Source organism: Typha latifolia, chromosome 1 (genome assembly GCF_019914945.1).
Source record: "Typha latifolia isolate L0001 chromosome 1, TyphaL0001v2, whole genome shotgun sequence".
Lineage (NCBI taxonomy): Eukaryota > Viridiplantae > Streptophyta > Magnoliopsida > Poales > Typhaceae > Typha > Typha latifolia.
Window position 1 is genome coordinate 6,616,286 of NC_133086.1, and position 26,166 is coordinate 6,642,451.

Sequence of the window (26,166 nt, forward strand, 5' to 3'; positions counted from 1 at the left end):
ATATAATTATTAAAATATATTTTTGTTCCAATTCCATCTTTTAATCTTTTTACAATTTACAATCAATGGTTAAACAATTAAATATATTTTATCTTCCTACACTTTTAATTAAATTATAAATACAAATGTCGTTAATCTATTAACAAACTGCTTTGTTAAGTAGAGTTGACTTGGTGACATAAAATAAAAGTGCGGAAAAGTGAAATAATTTTTTTATTCAAATCGGTAATTTGTTATTAAATTTAAAACTTAATGGTTACAACTTAATTAATAAGATAATTTTAGTCCTAATTACACTAGCTAAAATATATTAAAGTCTTTTATTTCCAACATTAGAGTTGAGTATGATATCCAATGTTTCGTCCTTCAACAGCTCACAAACACTGCCATTTATGGCCGTTTGGAAGTTGGGGGAGCATCAGAAGCCATTAATGCCTCCACCCAACTCTCCCAATCCAAAAATCTTCTCTCTTTCCTCGCACCAGCAAAAGCCCATACCTTAGCTTTCGGCATCTTCTCGCATTCCAATATCACCCCATCGCCGTATATAAGAGAGAGCTCGGAGAAGCCCAACTGCCCATCTCACTTCCCAACCACATTGCCGGCGATTTGTGTCGCAGTTGTGGGATTCGGTCGGGAGGAGTAGAGAAGAAAGGACTAAAAATGCAAGGAAGGACAAGTCGGTATCAATAACTTTGGAGTCTCCGACACGAAAACCACGACCTTTTCTATTATTTGTTTTTTTTTTTTGGGGGCGGTGGATGACCAAAATCTTAGCGGCATTGACAAGGTATGTAGTTGTTACTTGCGTCTTTGATGTTTGATTTTGGTGAGAGAGAGAGAGAGAGAGAGTTTGAAGGTTGGTAAAGAGGGATCCGTGCGATTTGCTAGATGCGCAATTAAGGAAGCTCGGCTGTTTTTGGTGTTTTGTCGAGAATTCTTTATGGTAAAAGAAGCGAAATTGTGTCTTGAATTTGGATTCTGGGGATATTTTCTTTTATCTGTTAATACTTGGGCTCTCAAGAAATCGTTGTCGTTATTGTTTGATAGAAGCTGTTCGAAGTACGAAAATTTCTGCTTTTAGTATAATGAGCTCTAGTTGATTTAGTCATATAACTAGTACTGTAATTTCAAACATTTGTTGATTGGCAGAGTAATCCATCCGCAAATCTGAAGACCGCTTGAGAGAAGATGGTTGGCACTGTAGAAGGTGATCAAACTTCTGCTCACTCAAATGGATCTCTTCACAGCACAAATGGTACTGAGGAAAGGCTGGATGAGCTCCGCCGGCTTCTTGGAAAATCTGATGGTGATCTATTGAAAATTGTTGGTATAGGGGCTGGTGCATGGGGGAGTGTGTTTGCCGCCCTCTTGCAAGATGCCTATGGTCACTTCCGTGAAAAGGTCCAGATCAGAATATGGAGACGGCCGCGGAGATCAGTTGATAGGTCCACAGCGGAGCATCTATTTGAGGTAATCAATTCGAGGGAAGATGTCTTGAGGCGTTTGATCCGTCGTTGTGCATATTTAAAATATGTTGAGGCGAGGCTTGGGGATCGAACACTCTATGCAGATGAGATTTTAAGAGATGGTTTCTGTTTAAACATGATTGAGACACCTCTCTGCCCTATGAAGGTTGTAACTAACCTGCAGGAGGCTGTCTGGGATGCCGATATTGTAGTGAATGGTTTGCCTTCCACAGAGACAAGGGAGGTGTTTGAGGAGATAAGCAGGTATTGGAAGGAGAGGATTAGTGTTCCCATTATTATCTCTCTCGCAAAGGGTATAGAGGCTGCTTTGGATCCGGTTCCACGTATAATAACACCTACACAGATGATCAGTTCTGCAAGTAAATCTCTCTCTCTCTCGCTCTCTCTCTCTCTCTCTCTCTCTCTCCAGTCCCTGCAGAATATGCTAATCAAGAGTATTACGTCGGATTCTTAGGCTAATAGTTTTATCACGCTGTATAAAAAAAAAAAGGAGAATGCTGAAATTGGTCTAGCAAAGCTTAGTCTATTTGTTCATGTGTATGTATCAATTGTTGTTGCAAATTTATTTTGTCCTTTAGTGATAAATTTTATTGTCCTTTTATTACTCATATAGACATATCATAGTTATTATTATCTTCCCATAATTCTTCCTAGTAAGCATTAGATCTACTTTAAATTTCAAAGACAACTTTGACAATTCTTGTCAAAATTGCTGTTTCATTAACTTAGATTTACTTGGGGTATTCTCAAAGTTATGATAATTTCATGTCTCTTTCCTTAATATCGTGTATAAGATATACTTCTTGAATTTAGCTTGTCATGTTTCAAGTTTGTCCACCTTCATCAAACTTTCTTATGTTCTTGGCATGTTTTCATTTTGTGATGATTGTGCCCATATCATGTTCCTTTGAGGCTTCTGTATCAAAGTTTGAGATATGATCTGCAGCTGGAGTTCCAATAGAGAACATTCTTTATCTTGGGGGTCCCAATATTGCTTCAGAAATTTACAACAAAGAATATGCTAATGCTCGAATCTGTGGAGCTGACAAGTGGAGGAAACCTCTTGCTAAGTTTTTGAGGCAGCCACATTTCATCGTATGGGACAACAGTGATCTTGTCACTCATGAAGTTATGGGTGGCCTTAAGAATGTCTATGCTATCGGTGCTGGTAAGTTTTTCTTTTCTTTCTGATAGTGCCTATTGATTGGTTCCTCTTAACCATTATCAGATGGTGCACTTGGAACATGTATAGTATTTAACTCCTAATAAAATAAGGAGAACAATTGTAATCTATGGTGTATTATTCTCTGTATTTGTGATGCTACCTTGTAATTTACCTTCCTCAGTCCACACTCTACATCTTTAAGGAAGCAGAGTGCATGAATGAAACCTACATACTCGAAGAAATGCTTTTAAATAGCTGAGCATACAAACTTTTTTGGAGTTCAATGGATCATACACTCATAATGCCAGGTCGCTGGATATGAAATCAAATCTGTTATCTTGGTTTAATCTCATAATATCATGCATACAAGGTATAACTAGTTAAACTATTGTGATGTTTTGTCCTTCCAAAATTACAGATTTTGGTTTTGCAAGATGTATCGTATCGTAATTACATAAGTATCTCCGAGATATATCCTATCATAAAAAATGCACTCTAATTTGTCCTGAACTCTAAACGGTAGTTTCCTTATCGCTTTTGTAACTTATTATCTGTAACTTCCACTGGTGTTGTATAAATGCGTTTATACGAGTAGATTCACATCTATGTAAAGATTGCAATTTTAGATTCTCCCTTCTCTTCTCAGAATCCTAATCTGTTTATGTTTACCCTATTTTTTAGGAATGGTAGCAGCTTTGACAAATGAGAGTGCAACAAGCAAATCAGTATACTTTGCTCACTGCACATCTGAGATGATATTTATCACTCATCTGCTGGCAGAACAGCCAGAGAAACTTGCTGGCCCCCTTCTAGCTGACACATACGTGACCCTACTAAAAGGTCGCAATGCATGGTATGGACAAATGCTGGCCAAGGGAGAACTGAGTCCTGACATGGGTGATAGCATCAAAGGGAAAGGGATGATTCAGGTTTGATTATTGATCTTACTATGCAAATATTCCTGCAAGAAAAATGTCTGTGTGTATTAATTTCATCACTCTAAGCTACACATGATCCAGATGATATGTTGTGCTTCTAACTTGTCAAAATGATACAATTAAAGATCACATCATGTTAATAAGGCACTGAGCTTTGCATATGTATGTGTGTTGTGCTTTATTTGCATGTTGTAACATAAGGCGCATAAGAGGTTGCTTTGCTTTTTGTTTGGATTTTTGGTTTTGTTGCTCATCATTAACTATTCCATCCTGCAGGGTGTCTCTGCCATTGGTGCATTTTACGAGCTACTTGATCAGCCCAGCTTAAGTGTGCTGCATCCCAAGGACAATAAGCCTGTTGCTCCAGCTCAACTGTGCCCAATCCTGAAAAGGCTCTACAAAATACTAATAAAAAGGTTGAAATTGTTTTCTTCACAATGTTGTCTCTAATCTCTCGATACCTTTCAGAAAAAGGATAGCCATCCTTCCCCAGATCCATCATTTGAATATGATTTCACTCAAGTGATATGTGCATTAGTTGCTAGTCTTTTTCTTTCACAAGTATTGATAGTATTGCAATCAGATAATTGTCTGCTTCAGATATCTTATAATGAACTTTACTGCTTTGTTATGTCCTGAATGCACGAGTCTCTAAAAGATCAAGTGCACACCCTTTCCTTTTCTAAGAATAAAAAACAGACGGCATACTACTGAAATCTGTTACTCTGTTTGACATTGGTTTAGATTGCTTCTTTCAGTTAGACCTTGTTTAATTCGATCTTTTCATTTGGAATTTGCAGGGAACTTTGTCCGCAGGACATTCTTCAAGCACTAAGGGATGAAACCATGAATGATCCTCGGGAAAGGATCGAGATAGCCCAAAGCCATGCTTTTTACCGGCCATCACTTCTTGGTCAACCTTAAACGCCAACTCCTGAATTTCTACAATGAAACAATTAGGAAAGGGATCTGATCTGTCATGCTGTAATGTATGATTTAGTTTTAAACTGGACTTGTTAGAGCTGATACTAGCATGCAGTTGCCTTGGTTCATATGTCGCACGTACTAAGAAGCTACTGTAGTACTGCACAAATTAGGTTGGTTTATCATGTATATTGGGACAACAAATTGAAGTACAATAAATTGAGATCCTCCTAATTGAAATGGTGTGTGTGCAAATAAGCAGAATACCGTTTGTTTTGGCTAATGTTTTGCTTCTCAGTATCCTGTATTTAGAACTACATAAATCTTTTCTGGGTTCTTTTGATCTACAGATTTTTTTTTTTCAGAATCATTTTTGCACAAAATTTTCCAGATTTTTGAATAGTTCTCAACTTATTCTTGGTCAGTGATACTTTAAATGTATTTTTTTTCCCTTCTGTAGACAAGTGATTTCTGAATTGATAAAGAAGTATTAAAATGTTTAAAAGTTCTATCAAAAGATAAACTAATTGTCATAGGCAGTAGATCACCTGCAGTGTCGAAGGTAGGAAATGTGCTACAGTCTGTTTATGTGGAGAATGAAATCCTTTGAGAACCAATGGAAAGTTGCCAAGTACCCGACTAATGTTCAATTGGTTTTCAAAGCAACTAATATAGCTCAACATCACATCAATCACGTCTTACATGAGGTAATGTTAGGCAAGGATAGAGGAACCTATTCGAGCCAAGGGAAAGACCAAAACAACAACAGAAACAACGCAAAGTCCCTTCAACCAATTTTAAGAAACACCAAAACATCAGGCCTCTATATATATTCCTTCCAGAGAGCAGAGGGGAAGCAAGATACATAATAATGGTTTTAGTGCCAGATTGCTTACAATAATAGCATCTGCTGCTATCCAACACGGAATGACAGACAGGATCACTTAGACAGTATTCACATGAACATTACGATTCGTTAAAGAGCAATCAAAACAGTTCATCAACATGAAGGCTTCAAAATCAAAAACAAAAACAAAAGAGAGGATATCAGCTACATGAGGCAGTAAACATTCTTGGAGAATTGCAATTATCTAATATAGCATATACAGAAAAGCTTCCCGACATTGAATAAATTGAAAGAAAAATGGTCTGAAAATATCACAGAATCTGTTACAACTGTGGTCACTTAAGAAGAGTCTCCATGGCTTCAAAAAGGAGAGGGGCCATTTCGGGGTTTGGTGTCTTAACTGCACACTTTACATTTGGAACACCAACTGTAGCTGTGAGCTCTATCAATAATGGGATTCCTCGAGGGATCTTGGCGGATAGATACAACACATCCTTGTTTGCATTTTTGCGTTTGGCGACAGAAAAAACATTAGAACCAGTCAAATGTTCGATTGTAGAATCAACACTGTTGATGACTGAGTTCACCAAATCCTTTGTTACTTCATTTGCATCAGGAAGGGATTTCCATGTCTGCAAGTTCCAGGTATATGAAAGATGAAATGGTAATTTGGCAATTGGAATAGCAATTAAATGAAAAAAAAAACTTCTCTTTTCTCCTAAACCAGGTGCAGCTTGCAGATACAAAGATTTTTGAGGATGATAACTAGGAAATACATGTTCGAGTCCCGTAAGGCCACAACTACATGGCATCTAGGAGAGTGAGTAAAAGAGTGTCAGGGAATAACTTGCGAGATGATGTGTTTCCTGTGCAGGTGGATCAGGGTCTGGGGCATATTACGATTATGCAGATTCGGCATGTGAATGACACTGAATGGACCATCTAAACCCTAATATAAATGGGTTGGCAACGTGTCAATTAGAACTAAAGGGTCTGCTGTATAGATTCAAAGCAGGCTGCAGCACCTTCAACAAGATCAAAAGAGAACTCTGAAAAGAACATACTATACTCTGACACAATGATCTACTTGGCAGCAAACATGATCAAGTTTAAGAATTCTTAGGGAAGTTCAAATGTGAGCCAGAGATTTTACGACATTGTTGAAACAAATATAATCAGATCCATTATGTGACCTCACCATAACTATTTCCAGGTTAAGCAAATAATGCTTAAAATGCGACTGAACTAGAGTTACCTACCTCCAGAAAAATTGGACGTTCCATTTTACCATCTTCCACAAAGAGGACATGCAATGAGATTTTATCATTGAAGTACCATACAGGTTGCTGATTATTTTTAACTGCCACCTGCAGAAGTGTATTTGGTGGTCCAGGTGAGACATTCTGGAATAAAACCATTGGCAGAAGGGTTTTGGCTGACGCTCCTGGTTGCAGTGGTGGGATCTATTCAAACATTAAAGAAAATATCAACATTTAGCAATTAATACTTTAGACTTTCTGGAGCTATAGAGAAAAACATCACCTGCAGAGGTCCACCAGCAGCGAGGCCAAATGTATTCTTGTTAAACTGTATCATGAATCCATCTAACACAATCTGTGAACTATTTTCAAAGAACAAGCTATAAAATATTTGGCCATCGCACCGGACAAGCTGTGCGCTTATCTGTAAACCTTGACCAGTTGATGAAGGCAGTAATATAGGTGGAGGAGGCCTGCAAGAATAAGTAGTTATAAGCTATATGATTTGGAGTTCGTCAACATCTTTAATATCATGGCTACTGCCAAAAGTAGAAGCTGAAAAAATAACACTGGGAGTGAGTATCCTCACCCTGACATTGTTGTTGGCTCGCCAACCGGTACAATAGCATTATCTAGACCAATCAAATCACCAAGCAAATCTGGAACTGGAGCAGCTGGTGCAGGGGCTGGTTGCGCTGGCAGCTTTGTTGAAGATTGTGAAACAGTATTCGTGCTAGCAGGGGGTGATGCACCATCAACTACATAGGAGGGCGACTCAGAATACCCTGCTTCAACCCCATCAGGGTAGTCTTCATCATCTGGTCTTGGCGCAGCTGACTTCGCACGGCTAACAAATGTATCTGGAGGCTTATGATAAACAGAAGAAAGCGTAGCAATATTCGCAAGGAGCTCATCAAGAACAGAAGGATCTAAGAGGTTTGAATCATCACTGATCACTGGCTTTTCTGCTAGGACAACATCTTTTGCAGCCTGAGAAAAGAAACAGGCATAAGCGAGCAAATAATAGTGAACCAATATCTATCATCCTAGGAACATTATACCTCAGGATCTGTAGAAAGAAGTCGCCAGTATATATATGCTCGATCACGCAGATCAGGATTGTCCGTCTCCACAGTGGCATTATTCAGAACAGCCTGCAGGATATAGCTAATGCAAATTAGGACAGAAGACACCAGGAAAACTGATTTTAGATTATTGATGAACCTTCAGAGAATGGTTATGGAATCTTATGGATAAAAACCTTTCATGTATTGTGCAACATAATAAGAACCCTATCCTGGTCATAAACACTAATTACAGATAAAAGAACTTTATTCTGGCATCAACAAGGCCATTACAAAGAGAAAGAGAGAAGAAAGACCATAAACAGTTCAAAGTCCTCATAATTGTAGATAAGAGAAAAAAGAAACTGAGAAACAATTGTTTCTAAAGGTCTTCCAAACTGTGGAAGGCTGAGAAACAATTGCATCTAAAGTTTTGCAGTTTGTCAAATTATTTTTAGTAGAAAATCCATCAAGATATTTTTACTAGCTTTACATTTAACTGAAATAGATAAGAGGTTTCTCAACTGCAGCTAAACACCTCTTTTCATGAAGGGTTACTTCTTCAAACAAAAATGCCTTGATCAAGGGACTGGCACCAAATTTAATGACAGGAAGAAGTCAGATATCAAGACCTAGTCAATATTTCCGCCAGCTCTCTTGGGTTATTATAAATATCATATGGTCCAGATTTGAACCTTATGTTACTTCCAAGTTGCAACCCAAAAGAGTGTGATATTCATTATTACAACTAGCAAAAATGGTTTTAATATTCTCCTCCCAATGGAAAAACACCCAAGTCTCATGAACAAAGAGAAAAAAAAGAACAACAATATTTAGTCAGCATTACAGCTGATCAATTGAGGAAAAAAACATGTTTGTATCATTTTAGCAGTCATACATTCATACTACCTAAAGGGAAGTCAATGTAGATGAAAAGTCAGTGAAACATGAGAAATCTACACAACTGCTTCTAAAACTAATATGTGCACATCGAAGTACCCATAATACTGGAATGCACATTAGATAAATTTAGTGCAAAGAAAACTCCCCGTAAAAGGATTACGGAATCTGGTTTTAAGCAACATGAGGAAACAAATAAACAGATAAATGCAGAAACCTGTATCATCTGCTGTGGCCCTTCCGTCGGCTTCTTGAGAAACAACTTGACAGTTGCTGTGAGCAATTGCAGTTGCACTAGCGCAGGCTCTTCTGGAAAACTTTCTAGAAAGCTCTCAAGGAGCTCATCAGCATTATCAATTCTTTCAGCATATTCCCCAATTATCCAGATCATTGATGCCTACAGTAAGTAAAGCAGTTCAGCAGAATATGAATATGAACATGTGAATGTCTACTTCTGGTAAGAATGTTAAAGCATAGCCAATTACCTTAGCCTCTGGTTCATCTAAAGTATCTAAACTCTCACAAAGCGTTGCAATGATGGACTCATAGCTGCATGTGAATATTATAATGAAGAATAAGATTGTTAAGTGACATATACAATTTCCAAAACTAAGACGGATATCCAAACTCACGTGTTAGGATAGCGTCTAAAAATGTCTTTAATAACAATGATAGCCTCCTGCACAACATAGTTTACTTTGATCTTTATCAGCTCAAGCAGAACACTGATGCACCGTTCGGCAGCTCTGTCCAACTTAATGGCACATCTTCCAATTGCACGTACAGCCTTCCTAACAAAATCTACATCTACTTCTGTAGCATACTCTTTGAACTCCAATAAAACCTGGGAGGAAGCTGTTAGATTCTGAAAAGGAGCCACTGGTGCATATGATCTGCCAGACCAATAATCTCAAAGCTGAATACTGAAGAAACAATTACCAATCACAACTAAGTGAATACAAAATAAGTTGATTTATAACATTATTCAAGCTTCATGGAAATTCACATATATATATATATATGTGTATGTATGTATGTATGTATATATGTATGTATGTATATATGTATGTATATATATATATCAAGCACTTGTTATTACATGATGGCAAGTACTTACTCAGTATTCTTAACAGCAGGCACACCAGGCCCTCGAGTGTTCTTGGAACATGTAAAATTCTAAACAACACTTGACAGAGCTAGAATACAACAGGTGCATCACGCAATTGTCGGATCAATATTCTTGAAAAATTATTGCAGTCACTGCCAGGAGAGCAGTAAGGAAAATGACGCAAATAATGATATAGAAAGCTATGCCAACAAATTACACATCACAAAATGTTTGATAGCATCGAAACTTTTCAAGTTCACCTAAAAATTGACCTGAAATCAATCCTCCAAAATCGATTATCCAAGAAGTACAAAAAAGAAGAAGCTGTTCAAACTGAGACATAAAGAATAACCAAATTTAAAGGCCTAACCATGTGGCAAACATGCATAGCAGCAGGAGATAGAGAGAGGAAGAATGATAAGCAGAGAGAGTAAAGTGTACAACATTGCATTTTGAACAAACCTTTTTTCTATACAAAGAAAAGAATTTTTTTAACCATGAATCCATGACCAAATTAAATCTCTATGAAGTTATAATCTGTACCTGATCTATGTTCCTGTCTGAGGCAAGCTTTATCATAATCTCCAATTTCTCCATCTTAACATAAACTGGATCATTATACTTGCAAAAGAAAACCTATTCCATATTTTCAGGGGAAAATAAAAATCAGAAAACATGAACTTCAGAGGACAACGATAAGCTCGATAAGAAAGAAATAACTATTTGATTCACCTTAATTTCATGTGCAAGTATAGTAGGCCGCTTTTGTACAATGAGATTGATATTGCGCAAGGCTACATACTGTATTTCAGGTTCTGCAGACAGAAGAGTTACAAGAGGGGGTGCCATTTTCTTGCAAAGGTTTCGGACAAGATCAGTACTAGTAATAAGTTCCATTTGTTGAAGGATCATCTGCAGAAACAGAAATAACATGAAGTGTGAAAAGACAAATTTACTCAACGAAGAAGTGAATCTTAAGTCTTAAGCCTTAAGTCTTACAGCTCATTCCTACCACTCAAAGACATTTTATATTTCTTGTACAGCATTCAGAGTTCCCAACACATGAAAAAATGAAAATGAATCTTAGTTCTTTGAATTGTTCACTTATGTTCCAAGTATCTAACTAAGGAGCTATATTGATACTTCTGGTTTGCACTAAAAACAAAATTTTGAAGATGTAGTTCCATTATTCCATCTTCCAGAATCTCTCATTTAGTAAGTTTCTTATTTATATCTTCCTGCACTATGCAAGTCTTCCAAATTGTAGGTTTTCTTTTTTCTCATTTATGCCAGAGAATACCTCATGTATGCAGGAAATTTCTACTCTGAGAAGAAAAGCACTAGCAATTTCACTAGAAATGCATTCCCAACTAATATCATTACATACTGCCGTAGTTCTGAATCTATATATCCTAATTTCTGTCTTCAATTTCTTTTTCTGTTTTTTTGATGGTACCATTTACTACCTACTATGAAGCATGAACACATAAATGAGTGACTGATCACCTTCTCATAGGAATCTTGTGTCCTACAAAAGAATCTATTTCAGAATTGAAGTTTGACATGAAGTTCCATCATAATTACTATGTTGTTACTTATTACAGCAAAGTCACATCACTTTGCAATGCATCGGTGACTTTTGCGAGTAACAGCTGATTGAATTCAATTTAGATACTTACGAAGATTATAATGTGATAAGTATACGAAACGATTCCTTCAAGATCTGGATTTATTGAAGGAAGCATTTCGCACAACCGAGGAAAAATATTCACCAAATAATTTTCCGTAGTCAGAAAATTACGAAACCAAGTAGAATCGATCTGTAACTCCCTCGTCTACGTTTTTCGTATTTACGCCCTTCGCAGATTCAAACTGCAACTAGGATGAAAACACGATATATTGCAAATGATGGTGGTGGTGACAGGTGGAGTGGATGTTAGAGTTATGGATGATAATGGAGATGAGGGTGGATGGTTGATGTTGTTTAAGAGATAAAGACGAAGGGGAAGAAGTGGTCGAGATCTCAAGAAAGAGGGAGGACTCGACAGACGAGGGAGATTAGAAGTTAGGAGAGACCTTGCTAACGGTAGAAATGGTAGGTTGGTGAAGAGGGAGGAGGAAGATTAGGGTAAAAAGAATAGAGAAAAGATAGGAGGTAAAAAATCAATAATCCAATAGCATAATGATTTTGGTTGCCATCCACACCTTTATAGAGGCTAGCCAACAAACTAAAATACAATTATTAACCCTAATTCTAGAAGATTCCTGCCGATCGCGTTTGAACGCATATTTTGCGTTCTCTATTTTTGCGAACCTGATGCAGGCGTTTGCAAGGGCGTTCAAACGTGACTTAAAAGAATTTTATTTTAATAAAAATAAACAACTAATACAATAAGAAAAGACCCTAACCAAATGTATTAGAATGCCTTCTGTTTATACACCTAGATGTCAGAAGAAGAATCAACACTTTCATTGATGTGCAATTCAGGTTAGATAATTAATGGAGTGCCAAACAGAGAAGTCTTTGTTTAAATCTGTTCCCAATAATTTTGCTGTAATTTCCATCACCCATGTGGCAACATCTTAATATTCAGCATAATTGTAAGCTTAATACTTAGTCTTCATCACAATAGAGGACCAGAAAAAGACAAAATAATCATCTTCAATGTAGTCTTTTTTCTGTTAAGTGGATTAGTTTCCTTGCGATCTTACTAATAACAAAGGTTGTGCTAAGATCCAGGAAGCTTATCATACCTTGACAGCAGAAAGAACAACCGCACAGTTTGCATGTTGCAGACGTGGGGTAACCCTCTCCACTATATTTTCAGCTTCACGAGCATCATCTGCTTTATACCTTGATAAGGCATCCAAAACAAAAACCTGACCCCATCTGCAGGACAACAGCAAAAGTTATGAGATGTTTCATCAAAGATTGAACCATCCGAACAGGAGAAGAAAAGAGATAATCTTTTGCAGAATCTAATTCTTATTACTAACCAATTTTAAGTGGATAATCTGACAGATATCAAGCATAGTACACTAGTAAAGGAACATACATATCCATGCATATTGACCTATGTTTAAAAATCAAGGTCCAACTGTCCAAGCACCAACTCAAACAATTGGGGACAATTTTCAGGAACTAATTCTGAGGAAGTATGCTCTCATGATCATAGATTGACATTTAATTTTCAATTTAAGAGAGTTGTTTATGAAATCTTGTACCTAGAGTCATGAGAGTAGAGTACTTGACGATATTCAAATGTAATAATCTGAATTATATATAATTTTCTTAATTAGAAAAGTACCCAGGTGCATGAGGCTCCCACCAACAAGTTTGAGAGGCCAAAATGTAAGAAACCTTATGCCTTTTTTCTTCAAGTAGAGAAGGTGCTTCTGTGTCCTGAAGCCAAGCTCCTAAAGTGAATAGTAGCAAGAAGACAAGACTTATAATTACTAAGTGAACCCTCATATATGATTTCTCTGTCATCAAATGCTGGAAAGAAAACCAACAATGTCCATCAACATAAAGACACAATTGAGACAGTTACATTTATGGACTGTAAGATGGTTTTCTAGCACAACATTGTTTATTTAGACTTTTTATTATCGCCCAACCGATACAAAGGCTTTTTTCCTCTGTTCAATACATAATGACTGAGGCCAACTTTGGTTGGTTAATCCGATCAGTTCATCGATGGTCAGCAATTCTTTTTCCATTATGTCACTAGTAATTTATGAACGATTAGAAGAGGATAAGTTACATGAAAATCAGCTAAGATAAATTGGATATGTCTAGCAGAATCTATCTAGTGCATCAGCACGGAGGAATGCTTTCAATTAAGCAAAAGGTGTCTTGAGAGGGAGGGGAAGACCAAAAACATGAGAAGAAGTTGTACAAGGAGCATCATAGTACTTGATTTGAATAGGCCTTTGCACTAAATAGAGATGCATGGACCAAAAGACATGTAGCCCAAATAGTTGGGTCAACATGCCTATTTATAATCAACTTTCATCATTTGTGCTTTCAATACATCCCATGAGGGCCATGACATATTCTTTGACAAGAAATGTCTAATCTCTACATAGGCTAGTATGAATGTAACACCAGTATAAAAAAAGGGCTCATGTTACATGAGCGTTTTCGGGTTCGACTCCAATGATATCAGTTTAATTGGAACATTATTAAGTTCTCACTTCTCTCTAAAAAACAAATAAAAGAACACCCGTATAACACACACTTAACTGTTCATCATCCCCTTTCTCTCTCTTGCTCGTTTGATGGCTCTAATGGAGCTAGGGAGATTAATCTGAAGTGTTCGACATGTGGTTCTCGTTGTCAAAGCATTTGCCGAATCTTGTGGGCCCTACCAATTGACCCCTCAATAAGTCCTCCTTCCCTCTAGTTAATTTCTCTAGCTTCATGTGTGTAGTCGTATTGCCTTCATTTAGTGTTTTCCACTCCATTGGCAAATTCGCCAGTGCGGCAGTAGTGTCTCGGTCTGAGGAGTTTCGCCATAGGGAACTCTTTCCCTAGGTACTCCTTAAGGGAATTCTAGGTCCGCAAGGGAGGCTATACTAGTAGCCTCCTGCCGCCAGATTCTCGGCTTGTCTCCAATCTCCTTCGTCGCTCCACTCTATGAGTAGTAGACGTGGGTGATATCTGTATGGACCCTTGTAGCTCTGTTGGATGATTTGGACCTTCCTATGGTCACCGGCCATTTACGAGTGTTGTCCGATTGTTGGCGGCAGCCCTGATCGACAAACTAGTTTTATGGTCATGTTTCCTTCATCTTTCTCTTCCTATTGGTGTGATTCCTTGGGTCGGCTGATATGTAGACAACACCGGTGGTGGTGGTCAACAACAGTCGGAGTTATGTAGTGATGTTGGAGTTAGGGATATGGATTTACGATGGGGTTCTTGATCTAATAGCCATAGATAATTGATCACATGCAGTATGACTGGGCATATATGGGTGACATTACTGTTAGGTAACTACTCTCCTGATTGAGATTGATGTTAATGCTTTATTATGGTTTTGATGCTTTATGTGAGCTTGATTTGATTATCATGGGTAGTGATGTATGATGGGTCCCTGAATGGATATTGTTGACCTAGTATATTAAAAGTACTTATTTGTCGCTTTTCTTAAGCTTTCATTATCCTAATTATCATATATTTTATCACTTATGAGTTATTTTAGATTACACTTGTTAGGTCTTGTGCTCAGCACCTTTGATGGATCCCTTTTATAGATTTAGAGGAGGTTGACATTTTGAGCAAGGTGTCGCTGTTTCCAATTGGACTTCAAGTATATTTCTACCTCTGTCTTTTTGAGCTCAATGTGTTGTAGCCCTTTTGTGTACATCTACATCTTTAGAATTATTATGGATATATGTTATTCTAGAAGCTTGGTTTTGTACGTTTGAACTTTCCTTGCTTGGTTTATTTGGTACATTTGACTTTATCTCTTGCACTATGTGGAAAATTTGGCTACCAAGTCACGTGACAACCACATGAAGGGTATGTGTAACTGGGTAGGTATTTCAACAAGAAGGCTAGAGCACACAACATTCTAAACTCATCATAAGACAACACAAATAACAGCGCAGAAAATGAGATTGTACTTCACAGCCTATGAATAGCTTTATAGCACTGGTTACTAGCATACCATAGATGGATGTACACACATACACCCGTGACCTGTCTATAACTACTAGTCACTGAGGTGAACTGTACTGTATGACTGTACTTTCCTTAGTAATATCAGATATGCAGAAAGGTGCAAACTACAAGCAGAGAAGGTCTAAGAACTTCAAACAAAGTAATAGAAGAAGAGAAAAGGATTCTAGAGTAAGATTATGCCAATATATGGACTAACATAGCTAATCATTTTTTTTATGAACTTTGTACTGATATCTTAGATGGAAAAGAGTTAATCTATATATTTTTGAAAATGCACATGAGCATGAATAAATAGTGTGCGATAAAAGTAAGATTGCAAAATTTAAGACTATCATAGAATATATATATATATATATATGTAAACTTACTCGGTACATTCATTCAGAGCAGTCAGAAGCTTTGAAAGTGTATGACTGGTAATCTCAAAGATTGGTTGCATGCTATTTTCTTGAATTTCAGCAAGTGCTGCAACTGCATTTGCTACTACCATTGGATTATTGTCAGATATCAAGTCTTTGAGAGTCTCTAAGAATCCTCTATCTTCTACTAACTCAGAATTTATGTCATAAAGTTTAGCTACACATATAGCCGCTGTCTTTCGAACATAAGGATCATCATCCTGTATGATCAGTTTGAAACTCAAATAGTTAATAACAGTTAAAGATGATAAAGTATGCTGGTGTTGTTAATTCGAATTAAGCTTGTCTAACAAAAAAGTAACTATAAAGAGAATACATATTTCAATATAAATCAGAAGGTGTTGCAGTTAACACAAAAGATTAACAAATAGAGGTGCTGAAAATTGATTAAAGAGAAGAGCCAAAGTAATAACAGAAGCAACAGAAAGAAAAGGAGACCTTGAGACATCTCTGGAGGGGATCACACAAGTATTCTGTAATCTTGTCAACACGGATGCAGCCCATTGTCCTTACAGCCAAAGCACGAATCAGTGGATTTGGATCTTGCGAGTCCTGGAAAATAGCTTGTTTAATTAGAATTTTTTAATGATCTTATTAAATATTCAGGAAAAGCTTGCTTAAAATATTAACATCATGATTCCAAGAAGTTGCCAAGTTCAAGAATTACTGAAAATTCATCTATCTTCCCAACTCCACATGAAAGCAACCCATCAAAGCTAGCAAACTATTGAAGCTGAATCACAGAACTACCCAGCCAATAAAGTCAGTTGTTACCAGGCTAGGTTTCAAATCACATGTAGCAATCCTAGCATGACCTCTGCTGTAATTTCAATGGGCTATATCCAACAGTCCCCTTGATTTAGACATAGCATATCATCATTAAATACTGAGGGAAATCTTCAACATGATTACATATGATGAAAGCCTGGTAGCATGATTTTTGCTGGTAAATTCTAAAAAATATATTTGAGCATCCAAGGTCTTGATCAACCTTGCAAAATGCAACAATCCAGTACCTTTTAAATGCAAAAACTGAAGATATCATGAACATCGTCTTCTGACTTGCTAATGGCATATGGCTACAGCTAGGACAAAAGTTTGAATTGAAGTTTTGTGCTTGCAAAAAAAGGAATCTTTAACATAATCTTCTAAGAGACAATAATCTTCTTTCTTGATTTTGCTTTGACTATCAAATTCATCCTCTAGGCATGTAACGCTAATGAATGTGAAATAAGTTTACCTACTCTTTTATCCCTTATTTTGCAAGGCAAATTAATCAGTTTAGTCAAGTATAAACTCTAGACCAACTTTGTCTTAATCCATTTAATAATGTACGAGCATTTAGCAAGTAAAGTTCTCATTTTCAACTTTAAATATTTAGGCCTTATCTCATATGCATGGCTGAAGATAAATAACAATGAGAAATGAACTTACGGAAACAAAAAATTGATAGATAACCTAAATAAGAAGTAGCATTAGATCATATTGGAGCAAGTATAGTTTGTACCTTCACGAATGTATTTACTGCAAGTATGGCAAGATCAGGTTGACTTTTAGCATAGTTTATGAGATATAAATAGACAAGTTTCTTCAACTCCAAATTTTCTGTTTGCATGCAGTTCACAACATCTGTGAACAATGATGATACATCTTTTCCAACAGTCATCGCAGCGATTACCTTCTTTACAGCATCTTTCTTCTTATCCTACAGAACAGTTGAGCACATGTAAGCTCAAGCATCCTAGATAAAGCAGTCTCATTAATATTTAATAATATGAAATTAAACAGTCTAATGGATGGTACAGAACACAGTAAGCAAAGCAAGGGCCATAGCTAGAACTTCTAATATTGCCTAGAATGAGTCCATGATGAACTATCCAGAAATTTCCATGGCAAAGGATAGGACACGTTGACTAGAATGATGACGCGATGGAAATGATCACATTAAATAATAATGCATGATATACATTGTTTGGATCATTGTCTAACAACTTAAAATTTTGAATCAATTATTTATCTATCATAGTATCAGAGCTTTTTCTTTTTCTTTTTCTGGATGCCATGAGTCCAATCCTCATTAAAATCTAATTAAATTCTATTTTCGATCATATATATATATATATATATATATATATATATATAATTTGTTCATGTTTAATGTATAAGGGCCAGACATGAAGGGGCTGTGTGTTAAGGCTAATTTATATTTTGATTTTTCACTATGCTATCTAACAACTTTTGGGCCATTGGGTATCTGACAACTAACACTTTTGGACCATTGATTATCTAACAGGGAATACCAACATTATTTCTCCCTTTGTTAGCAAAAGTTTATTCGGCAGATCCAAAGGGTAGCTAGCTTGCTAAATGCAACAAATAGCTTTTGGGGAGAACTAGGTTCCATTGCAAATTTTGAATACATTCCTTAAGACATATTCTTAATTTAACTTACTTCATTCGTATTTATTTCCGCCTCAAAGCATCAATTCTTTACAAAAAAAGGACTTACAAAAACAAGAACCGCATTTCTTTCATGAGCAATAATTTATCGATAAAAGCGAACCACACGAATGATCATTATATCATGTCTTCGCAAAATAGAACAGCATATGGAATCCTAATTATACGAGTCAGATTCATTCTTTCTCAAACCAATAACCTTGATTGCTTCCAAGGAATATAAAGTAGCCCAACAATCACAGCCTCAAAAGTTTGAGATCTTAAAAATGTGAATGGCTATATGGAACTGCGAGATATGCACATCTGGATCGGTCTGTTGTACGAGTATGAAAACAAAACCTAGCGGATCTAAAAGAAGAGGGTTCAAAGGGGAGAGAGAACGAAGAAACCTTGTACTGGGAATTGAGCTCCTCCTTGAGCTCAGGGATCTCCCCCTTCTTGGTTGTGGAGAAGTACTTGGAATCGTGCCCGCTCATCGTTCCTTCGCCGTTGTCTTCTCCGATTTGGGACAACTCTCGCAGTCTCCCTCCTCTTCTTATTAACACGGGGGAAGGACTTCTCGATCTAATAACCTTTGCGCAGCTGAGAAAGGAGGAGAAGTCGGCATTTTGGAGTGAAATTTCACGGACTCTTTCTCGTTTCGGGCGACCGCTATTCTACTATTCCTTCCCCCTTTCGCTTTTATAGTCATTACTCCTTTTTCTACAACTGAACTCGGCAACGGCTTTGCATAAAAGGTCGTGCTTTTATCCATATATTCATTAATTACTGTTAATGAAAATTGAATTATTAATGAATACATATACATATAAATTTTACATATAAGTTTCCTTGGACTCGTTGACCCAAAAAAAAAAAAAATGTTTCATTAAAAATTGCATGTTGTTTCCCTGCTGCATAGATGGGATTCACTTTTATCATATGCTAGTTCTTCCTTCCATGGGTGTTAGCATATCTCGAGTCACCGCGGCCTCGCCTACTTCTCCCCCTTACGTAGCTCCTATCCTCCCAGTTCTGCCATGGCTTCTGCTGCATTGAGTCATTGCAGCACCTATCATTATTACGTTTCCATGCAATGCCACTGCTATGAGCAAATGCATCATCAGCCTTTTGCCCACCCACGATTTTGTTACTCGAAACTGGATTCTCCAAATTGCCCCATCCTGTCGGGATAATATCCCAATCCGACGTGGTGTTTGAAGGTAATATTCTATCCTCTACATCACCCCATCCAGTAGCAACTATGTTTCCTATGTCCTCCTCCTCATCACCCCATCCACTGACTGGCACAGGCTGATGAGCAAACAAAAAGGAATCCCAAGTACAAGTACTCCTTGTCTCCTCCTCATCCTCTGATATCGGTGGCTGTTTGCATAGGTCCTCCACCAACTCAGGATCCGCGAAAGAATCATGATCGACCATATCGATGTACATATTTGAATCAGGCAATGGTATATTGCATGGCAGACCATGGATTTTGGCAAAGTAGCGGGACTTTGCCTTTTCGAAGGCCTCTCTTCCTTCCGAGTCATCCCAGTTGACCACATTAGCATACAGGTGCATGAATTTTTTAGCTTCACATAGCTTCTTCAATGGAATCGAGCACTCGGCTGTGCAGAAATCTCTTTCCCAGGCAAGAATTGGCTGGCCTGGAATCATAAAGAAAGAAGAGAATTAGCTAAATGTTCTATCTATCAAGGGCAAACATTAATCCGTAGAGTAGTTTTCCATGCCAAAGATCTATTTTATGTCAACACAGAACTTCACATAGACATATAATGAAACGTTGAATTACTTTTATCACAACGATCAACAGTAATATCAACACAAAGCTTTGCATAATTAGAGAAGAGACTGTGCATTGTGCACCACCCAAGTAAAACAAAACTCCAAGCAAGAAATTCACCGGAAACACAAACTAGAATAAAACTACCATCCAAACAAAACAAAGATTTAATGGGAAAAGAACTACGAACATGCATCTAGAATTCAAAATTAATCATTAACAAAAACAAAAACAAAAAAAACTCATGTAAGATTCTTGAACCCAAAACCCCTCTCAGAATCACAAATATCCCTGTGTCAACTCGAACAAAGACTAGAAAGGAGTAATTCAAAAACAGAGGCGAAAGAAAGAATCAGATAGATAAAAAAAAACTAAGTGAAGAAAGCTTTTGAGAGAAAAAAATAAATTCAAAATAATAAACGAGACACGTTTGGAAAATTACCCGACGAAGCTAGAGGCGGCTGGCCGTACTTCTTTGTGGGGAAACACCACCGGTCCTTCTGCCTTCTTCTCGTCTCCCCCATGAAGCAGAGAGTAGCAGGAAAACGATGGATGGATGCAAAAGGAGGGACGAAATCAAGGAGATAAATCTCAAATAACCAAGAGAGATATATTGCTTTGTGGGATAAGAAACAGAGTCGGTTTCTAGAGATGCCGCGAAGTCGCCACGAAAAGAAATTATTATTATTATTATTATTATTATTATTATTATTATTTTAAACTCCTTTTCGCAGTCGTCGGAATCGGAGTCGGAGTCGGAGTCGGAATCTAGTCTTAGGTTTTGGTGGTAGATGATTAGGGCGTTGCGGGATAGGATAAATTTACGGCTTCTGCCATCGTGGGCAAGTGTGGGATTGTGTCGTCTTGTGGTGTGGATCGGATCGGCCGTGTCGGCGGCGACAAAAGCAGCGGCTTTCTGGGGGCCAGCGTTACCCGGGGCAGCTGACGTGGCTACGAGATTCCCCGTCTCTTGTAGCCACGTAAGGTCCACCATTTGACCTGATCACTCCTTAGAAGGTGCTATTTATCGATTTACTTTTTTTTAATTAAAAAAAATTATGGTCTTAACTTGAATCGCTTGAATTGTTAGTTTGTGTAATCCCCATTTAGATGTAGTTAGAGGATTGTGATCATCGAGGTATAAATTAGTTGATCAACTTGGCTTACATGTAAATTTTTCGTGTGGAATCTAGCCAATTTCAACGTCATATAACAGCGACTATTACTTTGGTAAAGAGGTGCTCTTCGTTTACTTTGCTACTCTGAATTTTAATGAAAACTATTTAAATTACTTTTTGATAAAGTTGTCTAGCTAGTTATTTTACGTAATAGCTTAATTTCTATCATTACAAAAAAGTTTCGTCAAAATAAGTGACCAAAAACTATAGAAAAACTTATGAGAATGGCCCACTCTGATATAACCATAGTTTGTGGTTCTACCCTAATTGTTGCATGATTTGTCTCTCTAAAAATATATTTAATTTTATAATTTTAAAAATTACTAGTTAAGAAGTTAATATCGTAGATTAAACCGTCAATTGACTAGGCAAGTTTAGATATCCCCTTTAACTTCAGGCAATCGACGAGGATAAAGAAATCAGACTCTATAAAAGATATTCTGGACGTTTTTGTCTTTTAAGAATAAAAGCACCTTGTGGATCGCGGTTGCTCGGCAATCAAAAAGACTTAAACTAACCACATTGGATACCTACATAAAGAGTAGCACAGTTAAACAGTCGAACTATGAAGCCTGCCCCACCGACGTCATCTTGGCTAGGGTTATCAAAATAATTGAGTCGGCTCGAGCTCTAGCTCGACTCAAATATAGGCTGAGCCAAGCTTGATCCCGAGCTGGCACGATCGAGTCGGCTCAATAAGGCTATATATATATATATATATATATATATATATATATATATATATTGGTTGCTTGTAGTTTTATGACATAATTATTTTTGTTGCTTGTAATTTATATTTTGGTTGCTTATAGTTTTCTAACACAATTATCTTTATTACTTGTAATTTATATTTTTTATAATATTTTATATCTTTATAGTTGAATTAAGTTTTATTTCAAACTTGATTCAAACCTAAATCAATTCAAATTTGCTGAGGCTCGAAAATAGCTTGAATTGATAAGATTTGAAATTGTCAATTAAGCAGCTCGTTTAAGCTTGAGCTCGGCTCGAGTTCAAAATATTTGAAATTGGCTCAAATTAAAATTATTTCAATTCAAGCTTGATCACGTAGTCGAGCTTGAAATTAATTTCAATCGAAGCTTGATAAGAGCCACCCCTAATCTCAGCTTAAGGAGGAGCCATGCCATGTTAGCGAAGCTTTGAGTGTGGTAGACTGCCGGTGGCATTTAATTAATACAGATTCTTCCTTGGTATATTACAAAAGAATATTCTCATGTTATTGAAATTTTAGTAAACATTTTCGTCTTATTAGGCTAACGATTGTTCAAAGTTGTCTTCATAGTGTTTGTATAGGGATGCAGAGGATATTCCTCGGATACCAAATGTATTTTTGCGCCTCTCGTTTAAGGTAATATCATTGCCTTTGTTAAAAAAATAAATAAATCCTAGTAAACATTCTTATTAAGACGCCTCGCTCTGTTTCCCACACTTGCCCCATGGCGTCGGCGGTCCACCTTTCCACCTCTTCCTCTCCGCTATTACTCCTCGTCCTTCTCCTCCTTGCTCTCTTCTCTACGTCCATTTGCCGAGAGGAGAACAACGGCGACGATGACAAGAAGACGACATTGCTCCGTCTCTCTTATCCCGACTCCCTCCGCTTCTCAGCCGTCTCGTCGTTCAAGATCGCTCTTTTCGCCGACCTCCACTACGGCGAGAACGCGTGGACCGACTGGGGGCCCGCCCAGGACGACAAATCCGACCGCGTCATGTCGGCGGTGCTCGACAAGGAGAACCCAGGTGAGGGTTCGTCTTCTTTGGGATAAATGTGGTGGTTGTGGGGTAACACTCAATTATGGAGACATATTAGCGAGCTTTTCGCTTCTTCTAATAGGCAAGATAGATGTATTGATCCTTTTTAAATTTATTCAAATAGAATGTGGATCGAAGAAAAATTCAATTTGTTTGACGGAAAATGTAACTCCAAACAGAGCTGTATGGAGGAAAAGGATCTCCTTTTTCCAAGTTGTTTGGAGTAAGGAAATTTTTGTTCAAAGTGTTTTTGATGGGCAATTAGGGAATATTATTCATGAACTAAGCTGAGGAACATTTGAGACATAAATGTTTCAAGTAGGACTCTCATGTTATGATTTTGATTAATATCCATGTTCTCATTTATGCTTGTTTCTCTCATTGGTTTTTGGCCAAGGTTGTTTAATGAAGATTTTTTCCTCTGACTCTTGCAGACTTTGTAATTTATCTTGGTGATGTTATTACTGCAAACAATCTTCCAATTCCAAATGCAAGCTTGTACTGGGATCGGGCTATTTCTCCAACCAGAAGAAGAGGGATACCCTGGGCAACAATATTTGGGAACCATGATGATGCACCATTTGAATGGCCATCTGATTGGTTTTCTTCTACTGGAATTCCGCAAGTCTATTGTCCACCTGCAAACATGTCATTTTCAGGTTCGAGGATATATTTATTGTCAATTCTCTTTCGGTTCCATCTTTAAGTCAGCCTAAGCAGTTCTTATCTTAGATTGGCTGCTTCCAAGGTGAAAATAAATATTAAATCTTACAAGGATGGATTGTATTATCCTATCTACATTGTGCTTGTTAGGTAAATGAATGTGTCTTTACATATGGTTCTAGAATATGGAATCCCATCCAATGGTTGCCCTCATACGATCATTATCATCATAGATCTGCTCTCCTTCTCTGTTCTTATACAGCTTTCTCAAATAGTTGTAAATGCTGGCTTATGTTTTCACCATAATAAAAGTTAGCATTCTTTTCATAAGTAATGTGTAAATGAATCCTATTTATTTGTGTGCCATAGTTGATGAAAAACTTGAAACAAATTGTGATATTACCCTACATAATCCTTTGTTAGGTTATTCAGGTCAAATTAACCTCTAGAACTTGACTTATTAGATTGTTATTTATGTGTTTTTCTCAGCTAAGGCTGTTCCTTCATTCTACATCCTGCCCTTCTGAGACCTCATTTGTGTGCACTTGGACACCCTTCTTTATATATGTGTGCATGTGCATAAGTTTTCATATCCACATCCTTATGTTTCTTTGTATAATGTTTACCAGGTCTTCAATCTACTAGCACGGATACAGAAGTATGTTTGTTTTCTTGAAAATAATCTAAAGTGTCTTGACATTCTTGGCAGACGATGGAGTGTGCAGCTTTAGAGGAACACAACGCATTGAAATATTGAAGATGGAAATCAACAACAATAGGTTATCTTACTCAAAAAATGGCCCTAAGGAACTTTGGCCTAGCGTTTCCAATTATGTCTTGCAAGTACTGTCTTCAAGAGACCTAGAACCGGTTTTACTCCTATATTTCCTTGATTCTGGCGGTGGGACCTATCCGGAAGTCATAGCTAATGCTCAGGTTAAATGGTTCCAGATGCAATCCCAATTGATTAACCCAGATAGAAAGTAAGGGCTAGTAAATACTATATTAAATTGCGGATTTGCTTTAGTTGCATTTAAGAAAGACATGAGCTCAAGACATTTCACCTTTCCCATTGTACAGGGTCCCTGAGCTTATCTTTTGGCATGTACCAAGTATAGCATACTCAAAAGTAGCTCCTACACCTAATTGTGAAATACACAAGCCTTGCATTGGTTCTATCAACAAAGAAGGAGTAGCTTCACAAGAAGTTGAATGGGGCATTATGGATATTCTCGCGAGCAGACCTTCTGTTAAGGTAAATATGTTATGCAAATGCTCTCATGGCTTTGTTTATAGGAAAATGAAAAATTAGATGAACCCTAGGGGAGTTCCATCAATTGAGAGGGGATATAAATATTTCAAAAGGAAATTCTCTCTCTAGAGTTTGTTTTATAATTCCTGTCTGTCCTTTGTATGTTAAAATAGTGACTTCAACTTGGAAGCTGGTTTAATCATATTTAAACAAAAAACATGATAGTATGTATCAATTATGTCCCAAGAAAGGTTCAATCTCTCTTGATTGACCATATTTTCTCTTCCCACAATATAAGAATAACTAATTCTGAAATGACTTAGAATCGAAAGATCATCCTAAAATCTCTACTCCACTAGAAAACATTTATTACATACTCCCCTCACATTGTACAATGATTGATCTTGGTGAAATCCTGTTTGCTAGACATAGGAAAGCAGTCAAACGAAAATTGTAGGCCTGCTTGCATTAAATAGTTTAATCTCTAGCGCAAGAAACAATAAATTTCACTATAGGTTTATTTAACATTCTTGGTGACAATTTAGAATGGTTAAATTACTTCTGGGGCATCAGATTGCTTCTCAATTTGCTATTAAATTAAGGAATTTGCATTTCCTCTATAGAAGACAGTATATATTCATTAACTGATTAGATTTATGTCATTGTAAAAGCAACATTTAGATAAGATAAGTTCATTATCTTTAGATAATTTAATGCAAGACTGACCTCCACTTCTTTTACTGTACTCATTGCAGGCAATCTTTGTTGGCCATAACCATGGGCTAGATTGGTGCTGCCCCTATGAGAATCTCTGGTTGTGTTTTGCTCGCCACACTGGTTATGGTGGCTATGGAAACTGGCCACGAGGAGCAAGGATTATCCAGATAACTGAACAACCATTCTCAGTAAAATCATGGATAAGGATGGAGGATGGAACTGAACATAGTGATGTTGTCTTGAGCTCCTAAACTTCTTCCAATAGCTAGAAACGTGATTGTAAAACAAATTAAATTTTGTTAAGTGTAACACTTGTATGCATACGATGCAATACCATTTGCCATGGCTGCCAATTGAAACAATTCAACCTATCTACTCTAAATTCTAGTCAATACCCGATTCAATATCTTGATTTTTATGAGAGATCTATTCATACTGGTTATGAGGACAAAATCATTATTTGATATATCATTTGCTCATGTTCGATACTTGGAGGCGGTTGTATCATAGTATTGTTCAGTGAAGATGGGAAAATAAAAT

General features: G+C 37.1%; 3 protein-coding genes across 4 annotated transcripts; 2 read left to right on the forward strand and 1 right to left on the reverse strand.

Annotated features, from left to right (window-relative positions):
* Positions 1 to 392: 392 nt before the first annotated feature.
* On the forward strand, positions 393 to 4,757 carry LOC140780463 (probable glycerol-3-phosphate dehydrogenase [NAD(+)] 1, cytosolic). Of its 2 annotated transcripts, none has more exons than XM_073126042.1 (6): positions 393 to 790; positions 1,153 to 1,849; positions 2,437 to 2,658; positions 3,337 to 3,584; positions 3,870 to 4,009; positions 4,394 to 4,757. In XM_073126042.1, the coding sequence occupies exons 2-6, from the start codon at positions 1,192 to 1,194 to the stop codon at positions 4,515 to 4,517; spliced, it is 1,392 nt and encodes a 463-aa protein (XP_072982143.1). In that variant the 5' UTR covers positions 393 to 790; positions 1,153 to 1,191; the 3' UTR covers positions 4,518 to 4,757. The 2 variants fall into 2 exon arrangements, with proteins under 2 accessions (XP_072982143.1, XP_072982144.1); XM_073126043.1 differs by lacking the exon at positions 393 to 790 and adding an exon at positions 804 to 946.
* An 816-nt stretch (positions 4,758 to 5,573) lies between these two features.
* Positions 5,574 to 20,680, reverse strand: LOC140792642 (beta-adaptin-like protein C). The gene is made up of 16 exons (XM_073143753.1): positions 20,489 to 20,680; positions 18,650 to 19,909; positions 17,308 to 17,505; positions 16,239 to 16,352; positions 15,750 to 16,000; positions 12,450 to 12,585; positions 10,428 to 10,607; positions 10,239 to 10,331; positions 9,220 to 9,431; positions 9,073 to 9,136; positions 8,805 to 8,984; positions 7,685 to 7,777; positions 7,213 to 7,613; positions 6,907 to 7,096; positions 6,624 to 6,827; positions 5,574 to 5,996 (listed from the first exon to the last, which is right to left on the reverse strand). The coding sequence occupies exons 2-16, from the start codon at positions 18,734 to 18,736 to the stop codon at positions 5,700 to 5,702; spliced, it is 2,700 nt and encodes an 899-aa protein (XP_072999854.1). The 5' UTR covers positions 18,737 to 19,909; positions 20,489 to 20,680; the 3' UTR covers positions 5,574 to 5,699.
* Positions 20,681 to 22,609: 1,929 nt separating this feature from the next.
* LOC140794569 (probable inactive purple acid phosphatase 16) lies at positions 22,610 to 26,032 on the forward strand. The gene is made up of 5 exons (XM_073146649.1): positions 22,610 to 22,982; positions 23,429 to 23,653; positions 24,367 to 24,640; positions 24,738 to 24,912; positions 25,665 to 26,032. Exons 1-5 carry the CDS (start codon positions 22,682 to 22,684, stop codon positions 25,875 to 25,877), a joined length of 1,188 nt encoding a protein of 395 aa, XP_073002750.1. The 5' UTR covers positions 22,610 to 22,681; the 3' UTR covers positions 25,878 to 26,032.
* Positions 26,033 to 26,166: the final 134 nt, after the last annotated feature.